Source organism: Schistocerca serialis, chromosome 8 (assembly GCF_023864345.2).
Source record: "Schistocerca serialis cubense isolate TAMUIC-IGC-003099 chromosome 8, iqSchSeri2.2, whole genome shotgun sequence".
NCBI classification, from domain to species: Eukaryota; Metazoa; Arthropoda; class Insecta; order Orthoptera; family Acrididae; genus Schistocerca; species Schistocerca serialis.
Genome location: NC_064645.1, coordinates 528,478,038 through 528,504,200, shown reverse-complemented (window position 1 = coordinate 528,504,200; position 26,163 = coordinate 528,478,038). Strand labels below are relative to the sequence as shown.

At 42.3% G+C, this 26,163-nt stretch overlaps 1 protein-coding gene across 1 annotated transcript; it reads left to right on the top strand.

The window, feature by feature from the left end:
- The first annotated feature begins 16,819 nt into the window (after positions 1-16,819).
- Positions 16,820-17,215, top strand: LOC126417105 (enkurin domain-containing protein 1). The gene has a single exon (XM_050085000.1). It carries the CDS (start codon positions 16,820-16,822, stop codon positions 17,213-17,215), a length of 396 nt encoding a protein of 131 aa, XP_049940957.1.
- The last annotated feature ends 8,948 nt before the right edge of the window (positions 17,216-26,163 follow it).

Here is a 26,163-nt window from a genome sequence, read left to right as displayed (position 1 = left end):
GCAACATGTCTTCAAAATATTTGACAAGACTGGAAAATTCAGATTGTTCAAAGTGTTTCATCATCATGATGCTATGTTTTACACGGTCTTGTGTAGCTTGAGACCAATATGCTGAGAGGAAGGCATGGTAAAACTCTCCTTCACTGTGGCAATCGTGAATTACCGATCGCATTCTTACAGCTGGTTCATTCTCTAAGTAGCCACACATAAATTCTAATCTGTGTTCCAACGACCAGTTGGGAGGAAAACAATGAGAGAATAGATGGAGCCATGCTTGTGGATGAATGTCGTTGCCAGAATTCTTAAATGTTTTGAATTTACGTGTAGTAATGAACAGCTTCTAGTCAAAATCATCATGTCGGCGAGTCGCATATCGGTCATTGTTAGGTCGTGTCGGCCGTTCCATCTCAAAATTCGGTGCACATTGCCAATTTCTTTCATAACTTCCGAAATGCCCTGTGTTATTATTTTGCGGCTTTTCCGTATTTCTAAGTCCCTCTTCCCGTGTTGGAGCGCGAGTGTCCTCTGAAATACGTAATTCTTGTATTACCTGTGTCAGCTGATCTTGTACTTCCCGGATTTCTCTTTGGTGTTGCGTATTAATTTGATTCTGATTTTGTTTGAATTTCCTAATTTGTTCATACTCTTCTGTGTCAGTGAAGGCTACAGGTGTTGTGTCATTCAGATCATCATCTACCTTTGTAGATAAGTTAGTGAACTGATCTGAAAGTTCGGCTACTTTATCCGATAGTGTACTTATTTCCTCAGTGTGTTTTTCTGAACCAAGTTTCAGAGTATCTACTGTGTCCTTTAAGTTTTCCTGAGTTTTTGCAAGTTGCGTAACCGAATCGGTAGATGCAACTGAGTCAAATTTAGCTTGCAAGGTCTCATGATTTTCATGAACAATAGTTTGCAGTTCTTTTATGGCTGCTTCGTGATTCCGTAATGCATTTTCATGCCGCGAAAAAATAGGTTGAAAATGCTCACAAATTTGTGTTTTTACGTCATTACAGACTTTTTGACATTTCGATTCAATGTTATGTAACTCAGTAGTTAAGTCTTCCCGTGTTTGTTCAAGAGTTTGTTCCAATGAGTCTAACTTTTTAAGATTTTGTTCCACTGTGTCTAACTTTTTGAGATTTTGTTCCACTGTGTCTAACTTTTTGAGATTTTGTTCCACTGTGTCTAACTTTTTGAGATTTTGTTCCACTGTGTCTAACTGTTGCTGTGTTTGTCTCTGGTGTTGTTCCATTGTGTCTAACTTTTCAAGCTTTTGTCCCATTTGTTGCATTAATTGTAATAACAATGCACTGGTGTCTGAAACATGTTCCTCAGTGCTTTTCGGGAGTGAAGTTGCACCGGCCACATTCACATTTTGACAAGCGGAAAATGTGTCTTGACTCATTTGAGAAAACTGTGAGAATCCAAAACCTGAATCTACAGTATTTGCGAGATCGTGTCGTGTCATTTCGGCTTCCTGAGGCGAGCTATTGCCGACAGATCGGTCGATAATGCTTCCCTCTTCACTAATTGTTTCACTGTCCGTGCCATTGTTTGACGCCCGCTCCATTTCCCTGTGCACAGTTACCAAATTACTACTTTGAACATTAGTAAATTCATTACTCGGCGGCGCTGATAAGCTACGCTCGTCGTCACTATTATTTCTCAGTTTAGTTTGGAGCCTAGTGTTACGTTTTTCACACGCCATAATTGTCGCAATATTTCACACGATAACACAGAAAAACACAATTTGAAGATCAAAGATAAGAGAACACATTAACATAGCACTGAAAATAATATCTAGTTAATTGCAAGCGCAGCTGCGAAATACTTGGTGCAAATCTACATGCATGCCACAACTGTTTTACTATACAACAATGAAAGACTGCAACTACAAAGGAAATTCTCTCTATAATTACGCCCTAGCAATAAACAAAATCTACACTAATTACACAAACTACAAGAAAAAAATCAGAAGATTCCAGTGAGGTACCCTAGGCTAAGGGTCGACATATGAAACGTCCCCTTTGAACAATTTATACACGACTGTGCTTAACCTGACACACAATATTTTGTTAGCGCAACGCAATCTGACTTTCAAAATTCCCTACAAAATAATGGCCCTGACTAACATTAAACTATACCTTTCACAAATCACTTACCTCACAAAAATCTTCGCTGCTCAAGCTACTGCAATACAGCGAGCGCCACTACTGCCAGCTAAATAAAAGATTCAAACTACTGAAGGCACTAACTACTGATAGGGATAGTTAGCAAATGAAAGATATTAATAGAGAACAAACAATGTATTTACCTTGATATCATCATATGTAAATATAGCAGTTCATGACAAATTACAAATCTCCGCCATCTCTCTCCCCACATCCACCACTGCTGGCGGCTCACCTCCAACTGCGCAACGCTACGCGCTGTTCACAGCCAGCTGCCGCTGCCCAACACTACAATGGCGAGTATTACAACAATGCAAAGCAGACACAGACTGCCCACAGCACAGCCAGTGATTTTCATACAGAGGTGGCGTTACCAATGAAAAAACCTAAACAGGAGTATTACAACAATGCAAAGCAGACACAGACTGCCCACAGCACAGCCAGTGATTTTCATACAGAGGTGGCGTTACCAATGAAAAAACCTAAACAGCCTACTTACAAAGTGACTTTCAAGTAAAATGACTACCCTATATTGGACTATGCACAACGGATGTATGAGCACAGGTTGCAGACACATGGTGGACGAAATATGAAAAATTGCAGTGTTGCCGCGAATCGTGATCGTATAGCCAAATGGTAAGGACACCGCTCGCGATCAGCGGGATATCGGGGTTAGAGTCCCGATCCGTCACGAATTTTCATTGTCATCATTGCATTATACAGCTGATGGTTGTTCATGTTCGCAACTGCAAATAAATTTAATGTATTTCATAACGGCTGTAGTTGCCGCAGTGTTTGTTGCTTCGGACATGCATGAATATCTGAATAACTTTACATCGTAAGTCGGAACATGGGCACTGCAATATTGTATGGAACTCCTTACGGACGACATAATAATAAGCATCCCTGGGGTAGAGAAACAGGTGAAAGAGTTGAAAACTAATAAGTCACCAGGTCCGGATGGAATCCCAGTTTCTCAGAGAGTACTCTACGGTATTGACCCCTCACCTAGCTTGCATTTATGGAGAATCCCTAGCCCAGTGCAAAGTTTCAAGCGACTGGAAGAAAGCGCAGGTGACTCCTGTGTATAAGAAATGTAAAAGGAACGGACCCATAAAATTACAGACAGATACAATTAACATCCGTTTGCTGGAGAGCCCTTTAACATATTCTCAATTGAAATACGATAAGTTGTCTTGAAACGGAGAAGCTCATGTACACGAGTCAATTTGGTTTCAGAAATCATCGCTCGTGCGAAACTCAGCTTGCCCTTTCCACACATGATATACTGAGAACTATGGGTGAATGGCAACAGTAAGATTATTTATTTCTAAATTTCCGGAAAGCGTTGGACACGGTGCCCCATTGCAGGCTGTTACAGAAGGTGCGAGCAGATACGTGAGTGGCTCGAAGACTTTTTAAGCCATAGATCCGAGTATGTTGTCTGATCGGTGAGTTAGCATCAGTGTCTGGGGTATCGTCAGGAGTGCTATAGGAAAGTGCGATAGGATCGCTGTTATTGTCTGTACACATAAATAATTTGGCAGACAGGGTGGGCAGCAACCTGCCGTTGTTTGGTGGTGATGCTATGGTGCACGGGAAAGTGTCGAAGTTGAGTGACTGTAGGAGAATGCAAGAAGCCTTAGACAAAATTCCTAGTTAGTGTGATGAGTAGAAAAAAACAAACCATCCCCCCATGAACCATGGATCTTGCCGTTGGTTGGGAGGCTTGCGTGACTCAGCGATACAGATAGCCCTACCGTAGGTGCAACCGCAATGGTGCGGAATCTGTTGAGAGAGCAGACAAACATCTGGTTCCTGAAGAGGGGCAGGAGCCTTTTCAGTAGTCGCAGCGGCGTCTGGATGACTGACTGAACTCGTATTGCAACATCAACCAAAACTGCATAGCTGTGCTGATACTGCGAACAGTTAAAAGCAAGAGGAAACCTCAGCCGTAATTTTTGCCGAAGCATGCTGCTGTACTGTATGGTTAAATTAAGATAGTGTCCCCTTGCGTAAAATATTCCGGAGCCCCCACTCGGATCATCGGGCGGGGCCTACTCAGAAAGACGTCGTTATCAGGAGTAACAAAACTGGTGTTCTATGGACCGGAGAGTGGAATGCTAGATCCCTTAATCAGGCCGGTAGGTTAGAAAATTTAGAAAGTTAAAGTTAGATATAGTGGGAATTAGTGAAGATCGGTCGCAGAAGGAACAAGCCGTCTGGTCAGGTGAATAAAGGGTTATAAATACAAAATCAAATAGGGGAAACGAGGGAGTAGGTTAATTAATGAATAAAAAATAGGAACTCGGATAATGTAACGTTCCCTGGCAAACTCACATTATTAATAAACTAAAATTTAAGTGTACCATATAAGCCATTATAAAGCAATTTGTAAATACTGTAATTATTTAACAAAAAACATTATTGAATTTTGTGTAAAGGATATTCATTATTATTGTAATATTTTCTGTAGTAATATTCTTTCTGTATTTAGGACGGTAATATTTCTATATTCATAATATAATTGCGAAATGTGTCAATATCTGCGATAACAAAAATGTAAAATTCAGCCACAGACGAAAATAATGTTATATGATTGCAAAGAAATGTTAATAGTCAGCAGTAGTATGAAAGCACCACGTACTGAGTATTCTTTGGTCGTCTCCCTGTAGAGCTGAAGGCGAGAGCAAGCTGTGACGAAGCATTTTATGAATGGGTAGACGTCTTTTGTCTGTAGCTAGATTTAGCCGCCATTAGAGGAGAAATTGCAAACTAATGTGAGTTGAATATTTGTTGTGGTTTAAATATATTATAATTTATCAAAAGTGTGTATTATTAATGTAAATTAGCTTGCCCATGTCATCTATAATATTTCTTTAAAGAATTTTCAGCATTTTTAGCGGTGTTGCTGGGCTGTGCCGCCACCGAACGATTTGCAGCGGCGGCACATTTAAAAAATTGTTCCGCTAAGAAAAATTAACCAAACCCGTAAATCGGGAACAGATAAAAATTAGCAGTGAATTAAGAAAATGTTCTTCTTTTACAGCGATCCTGAGACTTACGGATTTTAAATTAGTTCACATTTGTGCATTCATAGGCGGATAGTTAATGTAGAAATTTAACAATTTTGGTTCTTTCAAATAACTTAAATGTATAGGGATGTGTGTTTTTATCAGTGATAATTAATCGTCGGCTTGGCAATATTTAACCGTTTTCTGCTAATAGAGACAGTCTTGTGTTCCATAGCTAACGCCGGGAAAGAATTCAGTAAATATTTAAAAAAAAAAACACTGCATTTAGAAAATGTGTGCCAAGGCCAATTTTAAATGTACTTAGTTCCGTGTAAATGAATTTTTTATTACCACACATAAATGAGAGGTTCTACAACAAAGTTCGTTCGTACGTACAGAGAGAAAGAAAGGCAAATTAACTAAAAGCAAAAAATTTAAAAAAGGTAACTGATTATTTTATTCTTTAATGAAATTCCATTTAAATTGGCAAATTTCATTAAAATAAGCTACTACGAACAGCATACTGAACGCATTACTGTAGCCAAGATAGACACGAAGCCCACGCCTACCACAGTGGTAGAAGTTTGTATGTCAACTATCTCTGCAGATGATGGAGAGATTGAAAGAATGTATGGTGACAAAAGAAATTAATAAGATAGTTGAGACAAAAAGTAATAGTAATGGGGGACTCGAATTCCATAGTAGGAAACGGAAGAGAAGGAAAAGAAGTATGTGAATACGGGCTGGGAATCAAAAATTGGAAGAGGAAGCTGCCTTGTAGAATTTTGCACGGCGCATAGCTTAATCATAGGTAACACATGGTTTAAAAATAATGAATGAAGGCTGTAGTCTGTGTATGTGGAAGGGGCTTGAAGATACCGGAAGGTTTCAGATAGACTATATAATGGCAAGACGGGGATTCAGTAACCAGATATTAAATTGTAAGACATTTTCAGGGGCAGATGTGGACTCTGATCACAATTTATTGGTTACGAACTGTAGATTAAAAGTAACGAAAATGCAAAAATCAGAAATTTAAGGAGGTGGGAGCTGAATAAACTGTAAACGCCAGATGCTGTAGGGAACGACTGGCAAGAAAAGGGGAAAAGGACCACAGTAGAAGAAGAGTGGGTAACTTTGAGAGATGAAACTCTGAAGGCAGCAGAGGCTCAAGTACTTAAAGAAGACGAGGTCTAGTTGAAGCCCTAACGTAACGAAATAGACATTGATGTAATTGATGACAGGAAAAATATAAAAGTGCAGTAAAACTTCTCAAAAATTAGATCGACAGGAAGTGCAAAATTGCTAAGCTGGTGTGGCTACTGGACAAATTTAAAGATGTAGAAGCATACATATATCACTAGGGGTAATATAGATCTCCCTGTAAAAAAATTAAAGAGACATTTGGAGAAAAGAAAGCCACCTGTATGAATATAGAGCTCCGATGAGAAACCCGTCCTAAGGAAAGAAGAGGAAGCAGAAACTTGGAAAGAATATGTAGAGGGTTTATACAAGGGCGACATATTTGAGGGCAACCTTATGGAAATGGAAGGGGCCGTAGACGAAGAAGAAATGGGAGATATGATACTGTGTGAAACTTTTTACGCAGCACTCAAAGACCTACGTCGAAACAAGGCCCCGGGAGTAGAGAGCATTCCATGAGAACTACTGACAGCCTTGGGAGAGCCAGCCATGGTAAATCTCTTCCATCTGGTGGGAAAGATGTATGAGACAGGCGACACACCTTCAGACCTCAACAAGAATATAATACACTACTGGCCATTAAAATTACTACAACACGAAGATGACGTGCTACAGACGCGAAATTTAACCGACAAGAAGAACATGCTGTGATATGCAAATCATTAACTTTTCAGATCATTCACACAACGTTGGTGCCGGTGGCGACACCTACAACGTGATGACATGAGGAAAGTTTCCAACCGATTTCTCATACACAAACAGCTGTTGACCGGCGTTGCCTGGTGAAACGTTGTTGTGATGCCTCGTGTAAGGAGGAGAAATGCGTACCATCACGTTTCCGACTTTGCGCGACATTGCTGCTGGCGTTGGTCGAGATCCAATGACTGTTAGCAGACTAAGGAATCGGTGGGTTCAGGAGGGTAATACGGAACGCCGTGCAGGAATCCAGCGGCCTCGTAACATTAGCAGTCGAGATGACAGGCATCTTATCTGCATGGCTGTAACGTATCGTGCAGCCACGTCTCGATCCCTGAGTCAACAGATGGGGACGTTTGCAAGACAATCACCATCTGCACGGACACTTCGACGACGTTTGCAGCAGCACGGACTATCAGTTTGGAGACCATGGCTGCGGTTACCCTTCACGCTGCATCACAGGCAGGAGCGCCGGCGATGGTGTACTCAACGACGAACCTGGGTACACGAATGGCAATACGTCATTTTTTCGGATGAATCGAGGTTCTGTTTGCAGCATCATGATAGTCGCATCCGTGTTTGGCGACATTGCGGTGAACGCACATTGGAAGCGTGTATTCGTAATCGCCATACTGGGGTATCACTCGGAGTGATGGTATGGGGTGCCATTGGTTACACGTCTCGTTCACTCTTATTCGCATTGACGGCACTTTGAACAGTGGACGTTACATTTCAGATGTGTTACGACCCGTGGCTCTATCCTTTATTCGATCCCTGTGAAACCCTACATTTCAGCCGGATAATGCACGCCCGCATGTTGCAGATCCTGTACGAGCCTTTTTGGATACAGAAAATGTTCGACTACTGCCCTGGCCAGCACATTCTCCAGACCTCTCAACAATTGAAAACATCTGGTCAATGGTGGCCGAGCAACTGGCTCATCACAATACTTCAGTCTCTACTCTTGATGAACTGTGGTATCGTGTTGACGCTGCATGGGCAGCTGTACCTGTACACGCCATCCAAGCTCTGTTTGACTCATTCCCAGGCGTATGAAGGCCGTTATTACGGCCAAAGGAGGTTGATTTGGGTACTGATTTCTCAGGATCAATGAACCCAAATTGCGTGAAAATGTAATCACACGTCAGTTCTAGTATAATATATTTGTCCAATGAATACCGGTTTATCAACTGCATTTCTTCTTGGTGTTGCAATTTTAATGGCCAGTTGTGTAATTCCAATCCCAAAGAAAGCTGGTGTTGACAATTGTGAAAATTACCGAATTATTGTTTAATAAGTCACGGTTGCAAAATACTAACACGAATTCTTTATGGACGAATGGGAAACCTGGTAGAAACCGACCTCGGGGGAAATCAGTTTGGATTCCGTACAAATGTAGGAACACTACTACTTACCTTAGGAGAAAGGTTAAGAAAAAGCAAACCATCGTTTATAGCATTTGTAGACCTAGATAAAGCTTTTGACAATGTTGACTGGAATAATCTCTTTCAAATTCAGGAGGTGGCAGAGTTAAAATACAGGGAGCGGAAGGTTATTTTCACTTTGTAGAGAAACCAGATGGCAATTATGAGTCGAGTCAAGGGGCACAAGAGGGAAGCACTGGTGGCGAAGAGGGTGAGACAGGGTTGTAGGCTATCTCCGATGTTATTCAGTCTGTGTATTGAGCAAGCAGTAAAGTAAACTAAAGGAAAATTTTGAGTAGGAATTAAAATACAGGGAGAAGAGATAAAAACCTGACATTATGATTTTGTCAGAGACAGCAAAGGACTTGGAAGAGCAGCTGAACGGAATGGACAGTGTCTTGAAAGGAGGTTGTAAGATGAACACTAGGAAAAAGCAAAACGAGGCTAAAGAAATGTAGTGGAATTAAATCAGGTGATTCTGAGGGAATTAGATTAGGAAATGAGACACTTAAAAGTAGCAGATGAGGTTTGATATTTGGACAGTAAAAGAACTTATGATAGTCGAAGCAGAGAGGATTTAAAATGTAGATTGGCGATGACAAGGAAAGTGGTTTGGAAGTAGAGAAGTTTGCTAACATCGACTATTGATTTAAGTATCACGAGGTCTGTTCTGAAAGAATTTGTATGGAGTGTAGCCATTTATGGAAGTTAAGCATCATGATAAACAGTTTAGACAAGAAAAGAATCTAAGCTTTTGAAATGTGATGCTACAGAAGAGTGCTGAAAATTAGATGGGTAGATTATGTAACTAACTAGGAGAAGAAGAATCTGTGGCAAAACTTGAATAGAAGAAGGGATCGGTTGATAGGACATGTTATGAGGCATCAAGGGATGATCAATTTAGTAGTGGACTGAAACTTGGAGGATAAAAATCGTAGTGGGAGACCAAGACATGAATACTGTTAGTAGATTCAAAAGGATATAACTTGCAGTAGTTGGTCGTTTGATGAAGAGGTTTGCCCAGGACAGAGTAGCATGGAAAGCTGTATGAAACCAGTCTTCGTATTGATGACCACAACAACAAACAACTCTTCGGATACAGCATTAGCCGCGTCCCACTCGACACATTTTAGTCGTTCAAATATCTGGGCGTAACGTTGCAAAGCGATATGAAAAGGAATGACCATGTGAGGACAGTGGGGGGAGACGAGGTTGGTTGACTTCTTTTTATTGAGAGAATTCTAGGAAACTGTGGTTCATCTGTAAAGGAGCCCAAATATAGGACGGTAGAGCGACGTATTCTTGAATGTTTCTGCAGTGTTTGGGATCCGTACCAGGTCGGATTAAAGGAAGACTTCGAAGCAACTTAGAGGCACGCTGCAACATTTGTTACTGACGGGTTCGAACAACACGCTAGTGGTAGGGAAATCCTTCGGAAACACTAGTGGGAATTCCTTTGCGAGGAACGCTAGTGAGAAAATTTAGAGAACCGGCATTTGAAGCTGTCTGCAAAATGATTCTGTTGCCACCATCGTACATTGCGCGTAAAGATCACGAAGCCAAAATACGGGACATTTTGACTGCTGCGGAGGCATATAGATAGTCGGTTTTCCGTCGTTCTATATCCGGCTGCAAAGGAAAGGAAATGACTAGCAGCTGTACGCCCTATCCTCCGCCACGCGCCATAAAGAGGATTACGGAGTATCGATGTAGATGTAGATGTACAATCCCAAAATATTTCTTCTAGGCATTCAATCTACAAATTATGTGATTATTACTGGTACCTGCCTGGTAAGTACCAATGATCATTATTAACAAGCTCTGTTCCTACACTACGTAGATATCCATCAATCCTTGTTAAATGTAGTAATGCAGAGATTTAGTAACCAAATGGATAAAAGCTTTAAGTATTTAATACAGCGGAGTTAGAAGTAGTTTAAACAAAATAGTGATTTACTACACTCCTGGAAATGGAAAAAAGAACACATTGACACCGGTGTGTCAGACCCACCATACTTGCTCCGGACACTGCGAGAGGGCTGTACAAGCAATGATCACACGCACGGCACAGCGGACTCACCAGGAACCGCGGTGTTGGCCGTCGAATGGCGCTAGCTGCGCAGCATTTGTGCACGGCCGCCGTCAGTGTCAGCCAGTTTGCCGTGGCATACGGAGCTCCATCGCCGTCTTTAACACTGGTAGCATGCCGCGACAGCGTGGGCGTGAACCGTATGTGCAGTTGACGGACTTTGAGCGAGGGCGTATAGTGGGCATGCGGGAGGCCGGGTGGACGTACCGCCGAATTGCTCAACACGTGGGGCGTGAGGTCACCACAGTACATCGATGTTGTCGCCAGTGGTCGGCGGAAGGTGCACGTGCCCGTCGACCTGGGACCGGACCGCAGCGACGCACGGATGCACGCCAAGACCGTAGGATCCTACGCAGTGCCGTAGGGGACCGCACCGCCACTTCCCAGCAAATTAGGGACACTGTTGCTCCTGGGGTATCGGCGAGGACCATTCGCAACCGTCTCCATGAAGCTGGGCTACGGTCCCGCACACCGTTAGGCCGTCTTCCGCTCACGCCCCAACATCGTGCAGCCCGCCTCCAGTGGTGTCGCGACAGGCGTGAATGGAGGGACGAATGGAGACGTGTCGTCTTCAGCGATGAGAGTCGCTTCTGCCTTGGTGCCAATGATGGTCGTATGCGTGTTTGGCGCCGTGCAGGTGAGCGCCACAATCAGGACTGCATACGACCGAGGCACACAGGGCCAACACCCGGCATCATGGTGTGGGGAGCGATCTCCTACACTGGCCGTACACCACTGGTGATCGTCGAGGGGACACTGAATAGTGCACAGTACATCCAAACCGTCATCGAACCCATCGTTCTACCATTCCTAGACCGGCAAGGGAACTTGCTGTTCCAACAGGACAATGCACGTCCGCATGTATCCCGTGCCACCCAACGTGCTCTAGAAGGTGTAAGTCAACTACCCTGGCCAGCAAGATCTCCGGATCTGTCCCCCATTGAGCATGTTTGGGACTGGATGAAGCGTCGTCTCACGCGGTCTGCACGTCCAGCACGAACGCTGGTCCAACTGAGGCGCCAGGTGGAAATGGCATGGCAAGCCGTTCCACAGGACTACATCCAGCATCTCTACGATCGTCTCCATGGGAGAATAGCAGCCTGCATTGCTGCGAAAGTTGGATATACATTGTACTAGTGCCGACATTGTGCATCCTCTGTTGCCTGTGTCTACGTGCCTGTGGTTCTGTCAGTGTGATCATGTGATGTATCTGACCCCAGGAATGTGTCAATAAAGTTTCCCCTTCCTGGGACAATGAATTCACGGTGTTCTAATTTCAATTTCCAGGAGTGTATGTTAAACTTAGCTTCAATAAATCTGTAGTATCTGTGTACCATCGAGGACTCGAAATTTGGGAAGTTTGCCTTTGTCGGGTGAGTGCTGCACCTGCTGAACTACCCAATCACAACTCACAACCCGCCCTCACAGTCTCACCTCCGCCATTACCTCATCTCAGTGTTTTATCGCACTCATCTTATGATGTATCATGCAGCGTAACTTGCTGTGACAGTGCGAGAGAGAGACAAAGATATTGTTTATTACCCTGTGGCGGTCAGCGCTCACATAATTATTCTTAGGATATAGAGTTCTTTTGTTCTTGTTAAGAGTAATTTTTGAGGGGAGGTGAGCCATTCTTGTGATGTAAAAAATCGACGCCATTGCGAGTTTTTGATTCACATTGTAAACTACAAGTGCATATGGAAGGAAATCAGTTAATAGAACAATAAAATAATGTTCATTTCAAGAAGGTACGTCTTATTATACACCCAGCGATGTACTGCTATTGGGATTTACTAATAAACAATTTACTAATAAACACCAGTTGAGAACAGTTCCGACGGGAGCGTTCAGTTCTAGTGAAATAGTTCGATGTTTTCTTCGGAAAAGAAGTCACTTCATGGATCATTCAAATCCACAATAGTAACTGGACATTTCTCAGAACTGAAAGAAATCTGATTGCTATGCAACAGAGCCCCGAAGAATATTTCTCCGTATTTTGGTTACCACTTTCAGCTGAACACGGTATCTGCAGCATCTGGAGCAGATTTCTACAACAGCGCAAGCGTGTAATCGCCATCAGTTTCACACACCGCCCTGTGTACACTTTATGTATTTACCCACAACAGTGAACATACAGTTACTCACACAAATAGAAAGACAATACTAGGTGGTGTGGGGAAACATTTCAGTATAATGGCCCTGTAGAGCTAAACAGTAATTAGCCTAGTAAGAAAAGGAGTCGTTATAATCTCCACTGTAGAGCGAAAATCCATTCTGTAAGTTTGTAGCAGTTTACTAGGAATTAATTATTTATGCAGCTTGTAACAGCTGATTCACTTCTTTAATGTGTAACGTGACTGTTTCCACATCCTTAAAAGCTCTGCTTCACATTGAGACTTACGGAATTAGATGAGTGAACGAACGAAGGTAGTCCCATTGTTAGAAGCGGCAATGATCCATCTTAGGGAAACAGCGACACGCGGACAAACAACCCAGTCATGTGGTTGGCGTTTACCTCTAAAGAAATTCTCCGCCAGTAGAAACAGGCAGCCCCGAGGAGAACTGTGATCATACGTTGCAGTCAGCTGCAGACCTCTAATAATGTCGGCACCAAAGACAGTCGCCGGGACTTGTGATCACTCTTAGCTCTTTCCGGAGACTTTCGGCAGTATTGAAGACGGCTCGCTCAAGATCTCTTCACAGATGAAGATTTGCAGCATAGTTACGTGGAGTACTGACCAATAGATTCAGACACATATTCGCAGACGTCGTGGAAATAAACTGATAATACGGTAAAGCTGGTAAGTCTAGCGTACCCACTACCGTCTAGGAAAACTAAACATATGCTATTGGCGATAAGAAAATAAAGGCTGTCTGACAACTGCCTCGTAAAACGAACCCGACGCTCCACACAAGAAAGCATTTTAGCCGTGCTGGCTACAAACAGATCTCATATTTTGAGTGCCATAAATGAGAAAGGGATTGACGACCATGGTGGTATTATAAGAACAATTGTTACTAAAGGCAAACGTGTCATCTAGTACGCTAGAACAACAATTAGGTATAGCAAACCTGACAGTCACTAAGACGTAATGAGAATGTTCATATACGGAAAACGCGGAATAGTTATTGTTGTTAAATTCGAGAGACGTTATAAATCGCGCCACAAATAATAAATTATAATCCAAATAAAGCAATAAAAGACCGAAAGGCCCTATCTTAGTTTAATGTAATCACTTAGGGAATACTGTAAAAGCACAGGCTACTATACACTCGCACAGAACTAAAAGAGGAAACTTTGTGCAACTAGTACATCCCTAAGATGAGCAATGTATTAAGCATACAAAATATCACAGCAAGGTCCTCACGACAACTATAGTACAAAGTCCTAGATGTGTTAGTTATGTGATCAATCGGTAAACGGATCAAAACATTCCTTTCAATCTCTCGTGGTTCTGTGTTTTCCTGCAACTGAAGATAGTACACACATAAGGAATAAATATTCAATTCTAGATTTAAAAATTAGTTTGGCGCGCGGACAATGCTGTACCAGTATTTTCACTGTTGCCTTGACTAACAACTGGAAATATTGATGTAAGCATACCATATACTGAAATCAAAATATTTGTAGATTTTTGCTGCCTGTCACATTTGTTTGTTATATGTTTGATGTCACATATTTCAAACCGTCTTGCTCATCATCAGCTCACACGTTTTAGACTAAATTAACCTAGAATCGTTTCGTTCTCTGTTCTGCTGTTTGATTGACTACCGGGGTGCCAGCATTTGGTGGGGATGGGTGGGGTAGTGGGTAGGCATAAATCAAAGTCGAGTGTTGTCTCTGCTGGTGATTTGCTGTGCCTCGTTGTTGTTATTGCTGCCACAGCCTGTGCGGGATGCACATCGTTTTGCATCATTTGTTACGGTGGATAATTGTGTGATATACTTGTTGTAAGTCGCTTGTTCACTTACGATTTTAACTGCTCAAACTACCACCGGCATTGTGCAGTGGAGGAGCTGTAGCCTATCATTGCAGTGTTGCACTGTTTAATGTAACACTGGTTTTGGCGTAATTTCATTGCCCAAATGTTTTTATGTGTATCTGAACTGTATATCTTGAATACAATACGGTGTCCTTGTAGCTTTTGCAAGATAATCGACTGTTCTCTTGCAGCGACATTTACGATACCGAACAGTTCTATGCTAAATTATACTAAGACATTTTCCGTTTGCTGAACATCTCGTTGCTTAAACACCGTCTGATAAGAGCAAAACACGCCTGAAACGCGTTGCAATGTGTTACATAAAAACAGATATTATATACACACATAAAAAAATGTTTTGCATCACCACGGATTGGACAGTTCCGGAACCTACACAGAAAACTGCAATACATTTCAATATTAACATCATTTCCGCCCTTTTTATTGTTCATGAAAACCACACATAGCATGTTGTATCACCATGCAGCCAGACCTTCAGACGTGGTGCTCCGGATTGCTGTAAACACCAATAGCTCTAATACTCAGTAGCATGTCCTCTTCCATTAATGCATGCCTGTACTCGTCTTGGCATACTAGCCACAAGTTCATCAAGGCACTGTTGGTCCAGATTGTCGCACACCTCAACGGCGATCGGGCGTAGATCCCTCAGAGAGGTTGATGGGTCACGGCGTCCATAAACAGCCCATTTTAATGTATCCCAGGTATGTTCGACAGGGTTCATGTCTGGCGAACAAGCTGGCTACTCTAGTCGAGTGATGTCGTTATCCTGAAGGAAGTCATTCACAAGATGTGCACGATGGAGGCGTGAATTGTCGTCCATGAAGACGAATGCATCGCCTATATGCTGCCGATATGGTTGCACTATCGATCGGAGGATGGCATTCACGTATCGTACAGCCGTTACGGTGCCTTCGATGACCACCAGCGGCGTAAGTCGGCACCACTTAATGCCACAAAACTGCAGGTAACCTCCACCTTGCTGCACTCGCTGGAGAGTGTGTCTAAGGCGTTCAAACTGACCGGGTGGTCTCCAGACACGTCTCTGACGATTGTCTGTTTGAAGGCATATGCGACACTCATCGGTGAAGAGAACGTGATGCCAATCCAGAGCTGTCCATTCGGCATGTTGCTGAGCCCATCTTTACCGCGCTGCACGGTGTCGTGGCTGCAAAGATGGACCTCATGAACCTCGCCATGGACGTAGGGAGTGAAGTTGCGCATCATGCAGCCTATTGTGCACAGTTTGATTCGTAACACGACGTCCGGTGGCTGCACGAAAAGCATTATTCAACATGGTGGCGTTGGTCTCAGGGTTCTTCCGAGCCATAATCCGTAGGTAGCGGTCTTTCAATACAGTAGTAGCCCTTGGGCGGCCTGAGCAAGGCATGTCATCAACAGTTCCTGTCTCTCTGTATCTCCTCCTTGTCCGAACAACATCGCTTTGGTTCACTTCGAGATACCTGGACACTTGCCTTGTTGAGAACCCTTCCTGGCACAAAGTAACAATGCGGACCCGAACCAACCGCGGTATTGACGGTCTAGGCATGGTTGAACTACAGACAACACGAGCAGAGTACCTCCTCGTGGTGGAATGACTGGAATTAATCGGCTGTCGGAGCCAACCCCCCCCCCCCCCTCCCCCACGTCTAATGGGCACTGCCCATGTATGGTTGTTTAGATCTTTGGCTGTGACATCAGTGAAAAGTCGAAGGGACTGTGTCTGTGATACAATATCCACAGTCAACGTCTATCTTCAGGAGTTCTGGGAACCGACGTGTTGCAAAACTTCTATTGATGTGTGTATAAGTACGATATCTTCTGAATTTGCGTGCGTGCGTGCGTGTGTGTGTGTATGTGTGTATGTTATTCCTTTTGTGTTTTACTCCTTTATGCTAAAACGGACGGACGGATGTGGGGATGTGGATGAAATTTGGTATGTAGGTAGCTCGTACCCGGAAGTAACAAGTAAAGTAACTCATGATATGTGAATACTCCTACAGCAACTTCTGCCATTCATTAAGAAACTGCAGTTGATATCTGGTATGCAGAGGCTTTAATTCTTGTACCAACTGGGTTATGTAACTGCAGTTTTACTCAATAAAAAATTATTCAGATGCTAAAGTGATGAAGCAAAATATTCTTGCTCCAGATTCACAAGATGCTTTGAACGGGTACTCACCAGAGCAAGAAAGCTTTTGCAGATTCCTTGAATGTAAAAATGACAGCTAAGGCAATGGCTGCAATGAAGAAAGTACTTGCACCATCACCACCAAATCCTCTAAAAGCGCCTCCCTCATATCAAAAAGGGGTTCTGCCAAAGTACCTCCTGTCACGACAGGAGCAGCAGCAAAAGGAAGAATGTGATCGCCAGTTAAGAGACCCAGATTGTCGACCAGGATATGTTCGTCTTCCAGATATGGAAAGGAGGGAAATCTTAAGTATATTAAGGAAATACTATGGAGATTTAATCCAAGCGATGAACACGCTAGCAGTGCAAACAACGGCCAAGAAAATACAACAAAAGAAAATGGACATCGAGAAACAACTAGATAAATTGCAAGCAGCAATTAAAGTGTTTTCTAAACCAAAAGTGTTCATGAAAGTTGGATCATAAGGCACTGAAGTACAATCTGTAGTTGTTGTTCCTCTTCTGCTTCACAGGTGAAGTTACAGTGAAGTCAATAGTCAAACTTGCTTTCAGTCCAGACACTAGTTGATGCTACAGTTCAGTTAGTATATTAATTGGATTCAGATTTTTAAGACAGTATTTTTGACAATTGTTAATGGCACAGTAAGAGTTTCTCTGAACTTGAAAAAAGTGTTGTACACAACTGCACTTGAGAATCAGAGCAGTAAGTAACTTGCAACAAAAATGGTTCAAATGGCTCTGAGCACTATGGGACTTAACATCTGTGGTCATCAGTCCCCTAAAATTTAGAACTACTTAAACGTAACCAACCTAAGGACATCACACACATCCATGCCCGAGGCAGGATTCGAACCTGCGACCGGAGCGCTCACGCGGTTCCAAAGTGAAGCGCCTCGAACCGCACGGCCACACCGACCGGCAACTTGCAACAAACTTTACAACTAGTATCAAATCTTTTTCTCGATGACAATGAAATGATGAAAGGGGGAAAAAATATCGCTTACTAGATTACCGTTATGCACGCAGTAACATTGCCGTATGAAGCATGATGTTTTAATTTATCAATTCCTTATTACTAACTGTCTTCGCAACACATATTGCAGACAGTAGCCACATACACCAATGGAAGTACTTGCAAAATTATATAGCTGTAAAAAAAAAAAAAAAGGCTCTAATCACTATGGGACTTAACTTTTGAGGTCATCAGTCCCCTAGAACTTAAAACTACTTAAACCCAACTAACCTAAGGACATCACAAACATCCATGCCTGAGGCAGGATTTGGACGTGCGACCGTAGCGTATATCGTTGTAAGACACGTAGTTCAAGAGATTTGGCTCAAATTCCGAGTTAGGTGAAGAAGTGACGCATCTTGCGTGGCCTTTAAATTTATAATTCTCTACTAGTAACTCTTTTCGCACACATTTTTCAGACACTATCCACATATGTCGCTGAATGTCCCTAGAGAAACATGTCATTTTGCGACACTTAGTACAGATAACTAAGGAGAGACTACGTCGTAAGCACTGAAATTCATGAAAAACTGCCGCATCGTACATGTGGTTTTAATTTATTACTGCTTTACTACTAACTCTATTCACAAAAATTTCGTAGACAGTAGCCACATGTACCACTGAATGTACCAGAAAAATTATAAAACTGTAAGACTCAGAGTTCAGGAGATACTACGTAATAAACATTGTGTTGCGTGAAAACGAAATTGCAGGGCAAAATTCTATAAAGATACACATGAAATTTGTGTACCTATACGGTAAAAATATCTTAAATATACTTGAAATAGATGTGACATATGCACATGCAGCTAAAGCCACGGGTAAAAGGCTTGTCCTACAATGATTTCAGCCAAATTTGGTGAACTTGAATTATGATCTACATACAAGTACTCTGTGGGATATAACCGTCTCGGAACGTTGTTTGCAGGGACATATTGCAGTAGATTTCTGGCTCTCCATAGGCAAAAGGACAGTTATGGTCTCACCAGTAGGAAGCATATCGCGTTCAGTCGTAAGATTATTTACTCATTTGCAGGCACATCTTTTAATTCGCTACCTGATGGAGTAAAAATGTTTCCGAGAAGTAAACGAGTGACTTGCGAACCACCTTAGTTTTATTAGCTTTTCCCAGCAGTTCAAAATTTGATGTTGTTTTATTATTTCTTTTATTTTCGGTATCGCCACTTAAGACCTTCAATAGATAACTTTCGTAATGGGGCATACGCTTTGGTGGTGCGCTTTAGCATTAACATTTTCTCACAAATTATTGTTTATCAGCTGATACCACCTCGGAGAGCAGCTAGTAACAAATACACTTATGTGACGAAAGTCATGGAATAGCGATACGCACATATTCAGGTGGCGGTAGTATCGGATACACAAAGCATAAAAGAGCAACGCATTGGCAGAGATGTCATTCGTACTCAGTTGAATCACATGAAAAGGGATCCGACGTGATTATCTCCGCACGAAGATGATTAACAGACTTTGAACGCGGAATGGTTGTTGGAACTATACGCAAAGGACATTGTATTTCGGAAAATCATTAGGAAATACAGTATCCTGAGATCCAGAGTGTCAAGAGTGCGCCGAGAATACAAAATTTCGAGTATTACCTCTCACCAATGGCAGCGCAGTGACCCACGACCCTCACTTAATGACAGAGAGCAGCGGATTTTGCGTAGATTGTCAGTGCTAACAGACAACCCGCACTGCGTGAAATGATGACAGAAATTAACATAGAATGTACGACGTACGTTTCGGAAATGTGCGACTAGAGCCTGTGCTAATAGCGCGACATCACCTGCAGCTTTTCTAATGGGCTCTTGACGAAATTGGTTGGATCCTCGAGCACTGTAAAACCGTGGCCGGATCACATGAATCCCGATTTCATTTGGTAAAGCTAATAATAGGGTTCGAGTGTGGCGCAGACTCCAAAAAGCCATTGTCGGAAGATGTCAACAAGGAACTCTAAAAGCTCATTGTGACTCCATAATTGTGTTCGCCAACTTGGAAACCATTTGCTGCCATTTGTGAACTTCATGTTCGCAAATATTGATGAAATTTTTATGGATGAAAATGAGCCCTCTCAGTGGACGATAATTCTGTGGGGTGGGTTTTGAAGAACATTCCGGACAATTCGAGCCAATGATTTGGCCACCCAGATCTCCCGACCTGAATTCCATCGAACATTTATGGGACATGGGAATAGTACCATTTCACGAGAAGAGAGTGCAGGTCATCCCAGTTTACAAAAATGAGAAAAGGTGGGAAGAACAAAATTACTGGCCAGTATCACGGACATATATGCCCTTACAAGGATCATAGAGCATATTCTGAGCACAGACATACGTAGCTCAGACATACGTTACTTCAGTCAGCACAAATTTTAGAAAAACTATTCGTGCAAACATAGGTTGCTTTATGATGATGATGATGATGATGATGATGATGATGATGAGTATCATCATGTACACTGGGGTTGGATCTTTCAGTCTGTTCCTTCTTGTTCAAAACTGGTCACGCCGTGTTTTCATTAGTCTTCCCAAAGTTGTTTGAGCCTTTGTTAATTTTGCTTTACTGTTTCGTCGATTCTTGCAGCCTAGTATACTGTATATGTATTCCTTACACTTCATCCGGTATTGTTTGTTGTGTCAGGTACTTTTGCGTTTTCAGTTCAGTTCGAAAGGCATTTCCTTTTGGTCCATTGAAGTATATCCTGCCACGTAGCTAATGAAGTTTATTTCACATGCTTATATCTGCTTTTAATCTCTCTTTCGAAGAGTCCCGTTTTCGCATCCATGGAGCAGTTTATGTACATCCATAAACTTGCAGAACTTCAGCTGAATATCAATGCGGATTTTCTTTCTCAACGTTCTCCATACAGTGCCACAGAAGAAGTTAAAGAGATCTAATTCATTTCGTATTTCATTATTTGCTCCGTTTGTAATACGGACACCTAAATATTTAAATGTATTAACTTGCTCCACGACCTTTGTGTCAATCCCGAACCTAATCTTCATGAGCTCGTGTCCTAAAAGAGCCATTCGTTTGTCTTCGTGATAGTGATGCTCAGATTGTATTCTCTGGTTATTTTACTTAAACGGAAAACAGCTTATTATAGGTATAGTTTATTCCGACTTACAATAACTTGGTCATCCGCAAAAAGCTGTGTCTTTACAGTAACATTATTAACTTTAAAATATCTTATTGGCTGTACCGTACTTTTTACATTGCTAAAGTATACAGAGTCCGCCATAAAAATATATACACTCTTTGTCAGGCTCTACCGAGATATCGATATTGTCGTTTGATATGAGTTACGAGTGTGATGTAGTATGGTCTTTGGATCAACAGTTGTTAGTACTTTCATCTCGGTATTGAGAAAACAAGATTGCTGGAGCACGCTTGACATTCGAGCCACGAAAATATATTGTGAAGTGGTTTTTGAAGATTGATAACGCCGTTGAACTACACCAGTGGAGGCGGGAGATCGAAACAGAACCGCCAACCCGCCTAACAATTAAACGGATCATTGACAAGTTTGAATTGCATGGAACGATTTGTGATATTCACAAAGGAAGTTCAGGAAAACAGCGTATAGTTACAAGTCTTGCTTTGTCGGCCCTCGTGCTGGAAACGTTTGTTAATTCTCCACAGAAGGCTGTTATGCAATGTGCATGTGACGTGTGGATTAGCAGTACAAATGTACGAAGAATTCTGAAAGCTGTAAAGTGGTAAGTTTACATTTCACAATTACTGTACGCGATTAATGACGACGATCCTGGCCAACGAGTGCAATGTTGCAAATAGTATCAGCAAATGGTATCTGATGACAAACAATTTGTGACGATGGTAGTGTGGAGTGACGAGTCACAATTTAAGCTTAAAGTAACCGTGAATCGGCATAACACTGGGCACTGAAAACTCCACATATTTAGGTGGATAAAGCGGTCAACCTACCAAGGTTCACTTGTGGTGCGGACTATCATCAAGGGGCTTAGTAGGACCCTGTTACTTTGATGTTACTGTCATTAGAGAATTTTATGAAGATTTAAATGTAGAAGGAAGCTCGGACTACTAATCTCTTATATATCAGTCCGCATCACACTAGCTTATCCCTATTTCCTTTTAGTTAAATATTATATGAGAAAATCTGTATCTCTCTACTATTTCCTTTGAGTTAAATATTATATGTGAAAATCTGTATTTTGATAAGACTCTATAACTGACTATAAAATTGGAAAAACTAAAAATTTACAAAATGAATTGTCAAGAAAATTCGAAAAGCTACAAAAATATCGTGGCCCTTGTGTTGATAACCTAGAGGGTGGGATCCAGGAAAGAGATTCGTGGACACACACATTTATGGTAATATTTTCAGACAGATTGCAAGTTTTATCTTAGGTAAGTAACAGCGCTAAAGCTTTCTGTGAGCTGTCCAAGAGAAAATAACAGCACCAATGCTCACTGTATGCTGATCATGGGTGGCTAGAAGATGTTAACCGGAATTCATTGACTTCGTTCTTAGGTAAAGCAAGATACTGGAATACCACTGAAAAATAAATTCATAGGAAGATGCATACATGAAAAAGACTGAGAAAAGGGAAGGACGGGATGATAGGACATCCAAAGACATCAGCCCATGGTATAAGAGGGAGGTGTAGGGGGTAAAAGCTGTAGAGGAAGACAGATACTGCAATACATACAGTCAAACGTCTGAAGAATCACGACTAAAAAAGAAAAGATGTTGGATGTTGATGTGTTTCCCAACCACTCCCCTTAAGCTTTAACCATCCGATAGGAAGTGTGGGAGGGAGGAGATGGGAATGAGCGTTATTGTGCGAAAGGGTGATTCCGTCCGGAAGCATTCGTGGGATCTCGGACTTAACGGCACATCGGAATTTCTAAAAAAGAGGTTTCATACAGCGAACATTGCATTAATTGAAGTTCAGCGCTCGAGGACCTCGGCGGGCAGAGGGCTCTTCTTCTTGATAGTCTTCATAACGCCAGCCCTCACACAACCAATCTGACGAAGGCTAGGCTTCAAACCGGTTATATACCGTGTGATTTTCACATCTATGGTGACCTGGAGAAAGACATACTTGGACGTCGGTTTGAGTCAGACGAGGAAACTGAACAACTGGTGCGGTTGTGGACCCTACAGAATCTGACCGCATTCTACGAAACAAGAACTATTCGTCTCGTCTCAAAGCGGGAAAGTGTCTGAACATGGGCGGTGACCAAGCTTGAATGGAACCACTCCATGGTACATTGTGGTGGGTGTTAGGTTTTCACATGACTGCCTCTTATATATTTCGCATATGTTTAACACATTTCACACATATTTGTGCACATAGTTCAACTGTATTTCCAGCGAATTTGGTCCGGTAGTTTCGTTTTCAAATGGTTCAAATGGCTCCGAGCACTATGGGACTTAACACCTGAGGCCATCAGTCCCCTTGACTTAGAACTACTTAAACCTAACTAACCTAAGGACATCACACACATCCATGCCCGAGGCAGAATTCGAACCTGTGACCGTAGTGGTCGCGAAGTTCCAGATAGAAGCGCCTAGAACCGCCCGGTCACAGCGGACGGCCAGTTTCGTTTTCATAAAGCCCACTGCTAATCATGTCATATCTTCAGAACTATTTATCTTTCAGTGACACAGTTTTGTAGGTATATTCCGTGGTATTTGTTAATACTGTGTGGAAAATATGCCCCGAGTAGAATTATCAGTAAAGAAGTAATAAATTGCTTGTTCCACATCTCCTAAACTACGGAACCGATTTCAACTAATCTTGGTTCACGTATCACTTGCAGTCTGGAAATAATAGATGTGGGGTTAAGAACAACCTACCTATCAAAGGGGCAGGTTTGGGATGAACAAGTACTGTCATCCATGATGCGCGAGTAACCCAACAGGTTACAGCGCCATTGCCAGTTTTAAAATTGCAGCCACATCTGCATTTACACATTGTAAGCCACTTTTCGATGTGTGGCGAGGGATACTTTCTGTACCACTGCCATTTCTCCCTTTTGCTCCTCCAGTCACGAGTAATTCGAGGAGAGAACTTTCCGGTAAGACTCCGTGTAGGTTCCAGTCTCATTTATCTTCATCATGTCTTCGCAATATATACGTAATAGGAAGCAAAATATTTGTCGATTCTTCTACGAACGTACACTGTCCACATTTTATCATTAAATCACGTCGTGATGCAGAATACCTTATTTGCAGCGTCTGCCAGTGGAGTTGGTTAATCAGTTCTGTGACGCCTTCAAGATTACTAAATGAATCTGTAACGAAACGTCATGCTATTATTTGGGTCTTATCTACTTTATATATTAATCCTACCCTGTACGGTTCCGGTACTGAACAGCAATGTTCACGTAATGCACGAAGGAGGATTTTGTGAGCTACCTCCTCTGTCGACGAACTACATTTCCTAGGCATACTTTCAATGACCACCTCACCCCCTCCCCCCCGCCCCCACCAGCATGAACCATGGACCTTGGCACTGGTGGGGAAGCTTGCGTGCCTCAGTGATATAGAAAGCCGTACCGTAGGTGCAGCAACAGTTGAGGGTATTCTGTTGAGAGGACAGACAAATGTGTGGTTCGTGAAGATGAGCAGTAGCCTTTTCAAAAGTTGCGGGGGCAAGAGCCTGGATGATTGACCGGTCTGGCCTTGTAACATTGGCCAGAACGTCCTTTCTGTGGCGGAACTGCGAACGGCTGAAAGCAAGCGGAAACTACAGCCGTAATCTGCCCTAGGAGCATGCAGCCCTACTGTATGGTTAAGTGATGATGGCATTCTCTTGGGTAAAATATTCCGGAGGTAAAATAGCCTCCATTCGTATCACCGGGTGGGGTCTACTCAGTAGGACGTCATTATCAGGAGAAACAAAACTAGCATTCTACCGATCGGAGCGTGGAATGTCACATCCCCGTCATTGGGTAGGTAGGCTAGAAAATTTAAAGTTTAGTTGCAGGAGGAAAAGGAACCCTGGTCCGGTGAATACAGGGTTATAAATACAAATTCATATTGGGGTCATGCGGGAGTAGGTTTAATAATGAATTTAAAAAAAACACGAAAGAGGATGAGCTACTACGAACAGCATACTGAACGCATTACTGTAGACACATAGACACATAGACACGAAGCTCATACGTACCACAGTAGTACAAGTGTATATGCCAACTGGCTCTGCAGCTGACGAGGAGATTTAAAAACTATGTGATGAGATAAGGGAAATTATTCAGATAAGGAAGACGAATGTTTAGTAGTCAGGGGGACTAAAATTCGACAGGAGGAAAAGGAAGAGAAATAAAAGTCGTAGGTGAATATGGACAGGGGGAAAGGAATGAAAGAGAAGTCACCTGGGAGAATTTTGCACAGAGCATAATTTAATAACAGCTAACACTTGTTTTAAGAATCATGAAAGACGGTTTCGTAAGTGGAAGAGACCCGGAGACACAGGACGGTTGCAGATTGATTATATAATTTTACACAGAGATTTAGGAACTAGGTTTTAAATTATAAGACATTTCCAGATGCAGAGGTGGACTCTATTCTTTATGAACTGTAGATTAAATCTGAAGAAAATCCAAAAGGTAGGAATGTAACGATATGGGACCCAGATACACTGAAATAGCTAGAGATTGTAGAGCGTTTCCGAAGGAGCATTAAGTAACGATTGACGAAACCAGGGGAAAGACCCACAGTAGAAGAAGAATGGATAACTTCGAGAGATCAAGTAAGTAAAAAGTCGAGGGCTAGTAGAACGCAAGAGATACTGAATTTAAGGGATGAAAGGAGGAAATATAAATATGCAGTTAATGAAGCAAGCAAAAGAATACACAGTAGTCGCGAAAATGAGATCGACAGGAAGGGCAAAATGACTAAGCAAAGCACATATCACTAGGATAAAATGTATTACGTCTACAGGAAATTTAAAGAAACCTTTGGAGAAAAGAGGACCACCTGTACGAATACCAAGAGATCCGTTGAAAAACCAGTCCCAAGCAAAGAAGGGAAAGCAGAAAAGTGGGAGGGATGAATAGAGGGTCTAAACAGGGGAGATATACTTGAGGGCAATATTATGGAAATAGAAGAGGACATAGATGAAGATGAGATGGGAGATACGACATGCATGAAGAATCTGACAAAGCAGTGACAGACGTAAGTCGAAACAAGACCTCGGGAGTAAGGCAACATCCCGTTAGAACTACTGATAGGCTTGGGAGCACCAGTAATGACAAAACTTTCCCATCTGGTGAGCAAGACGTGTGAGACAGGTGAAGTACCCTGAGACCGCTAGAAGAGTGCAACAATGTCAATTTTAAAGAATGCAGGTGCTGACAGGTGTGAAAATTACCTTACAATCAGATTAATAAG

Excerpts from the sequence above, each read along its gene's own strand:
- LOC126417105 (XM_050085000.1), top strand. The coding sequence starts at position 16,820 with ATGACAGCTAAGGCAATGGCTGCAATGAAGAAAGTACTTGCACCATCA.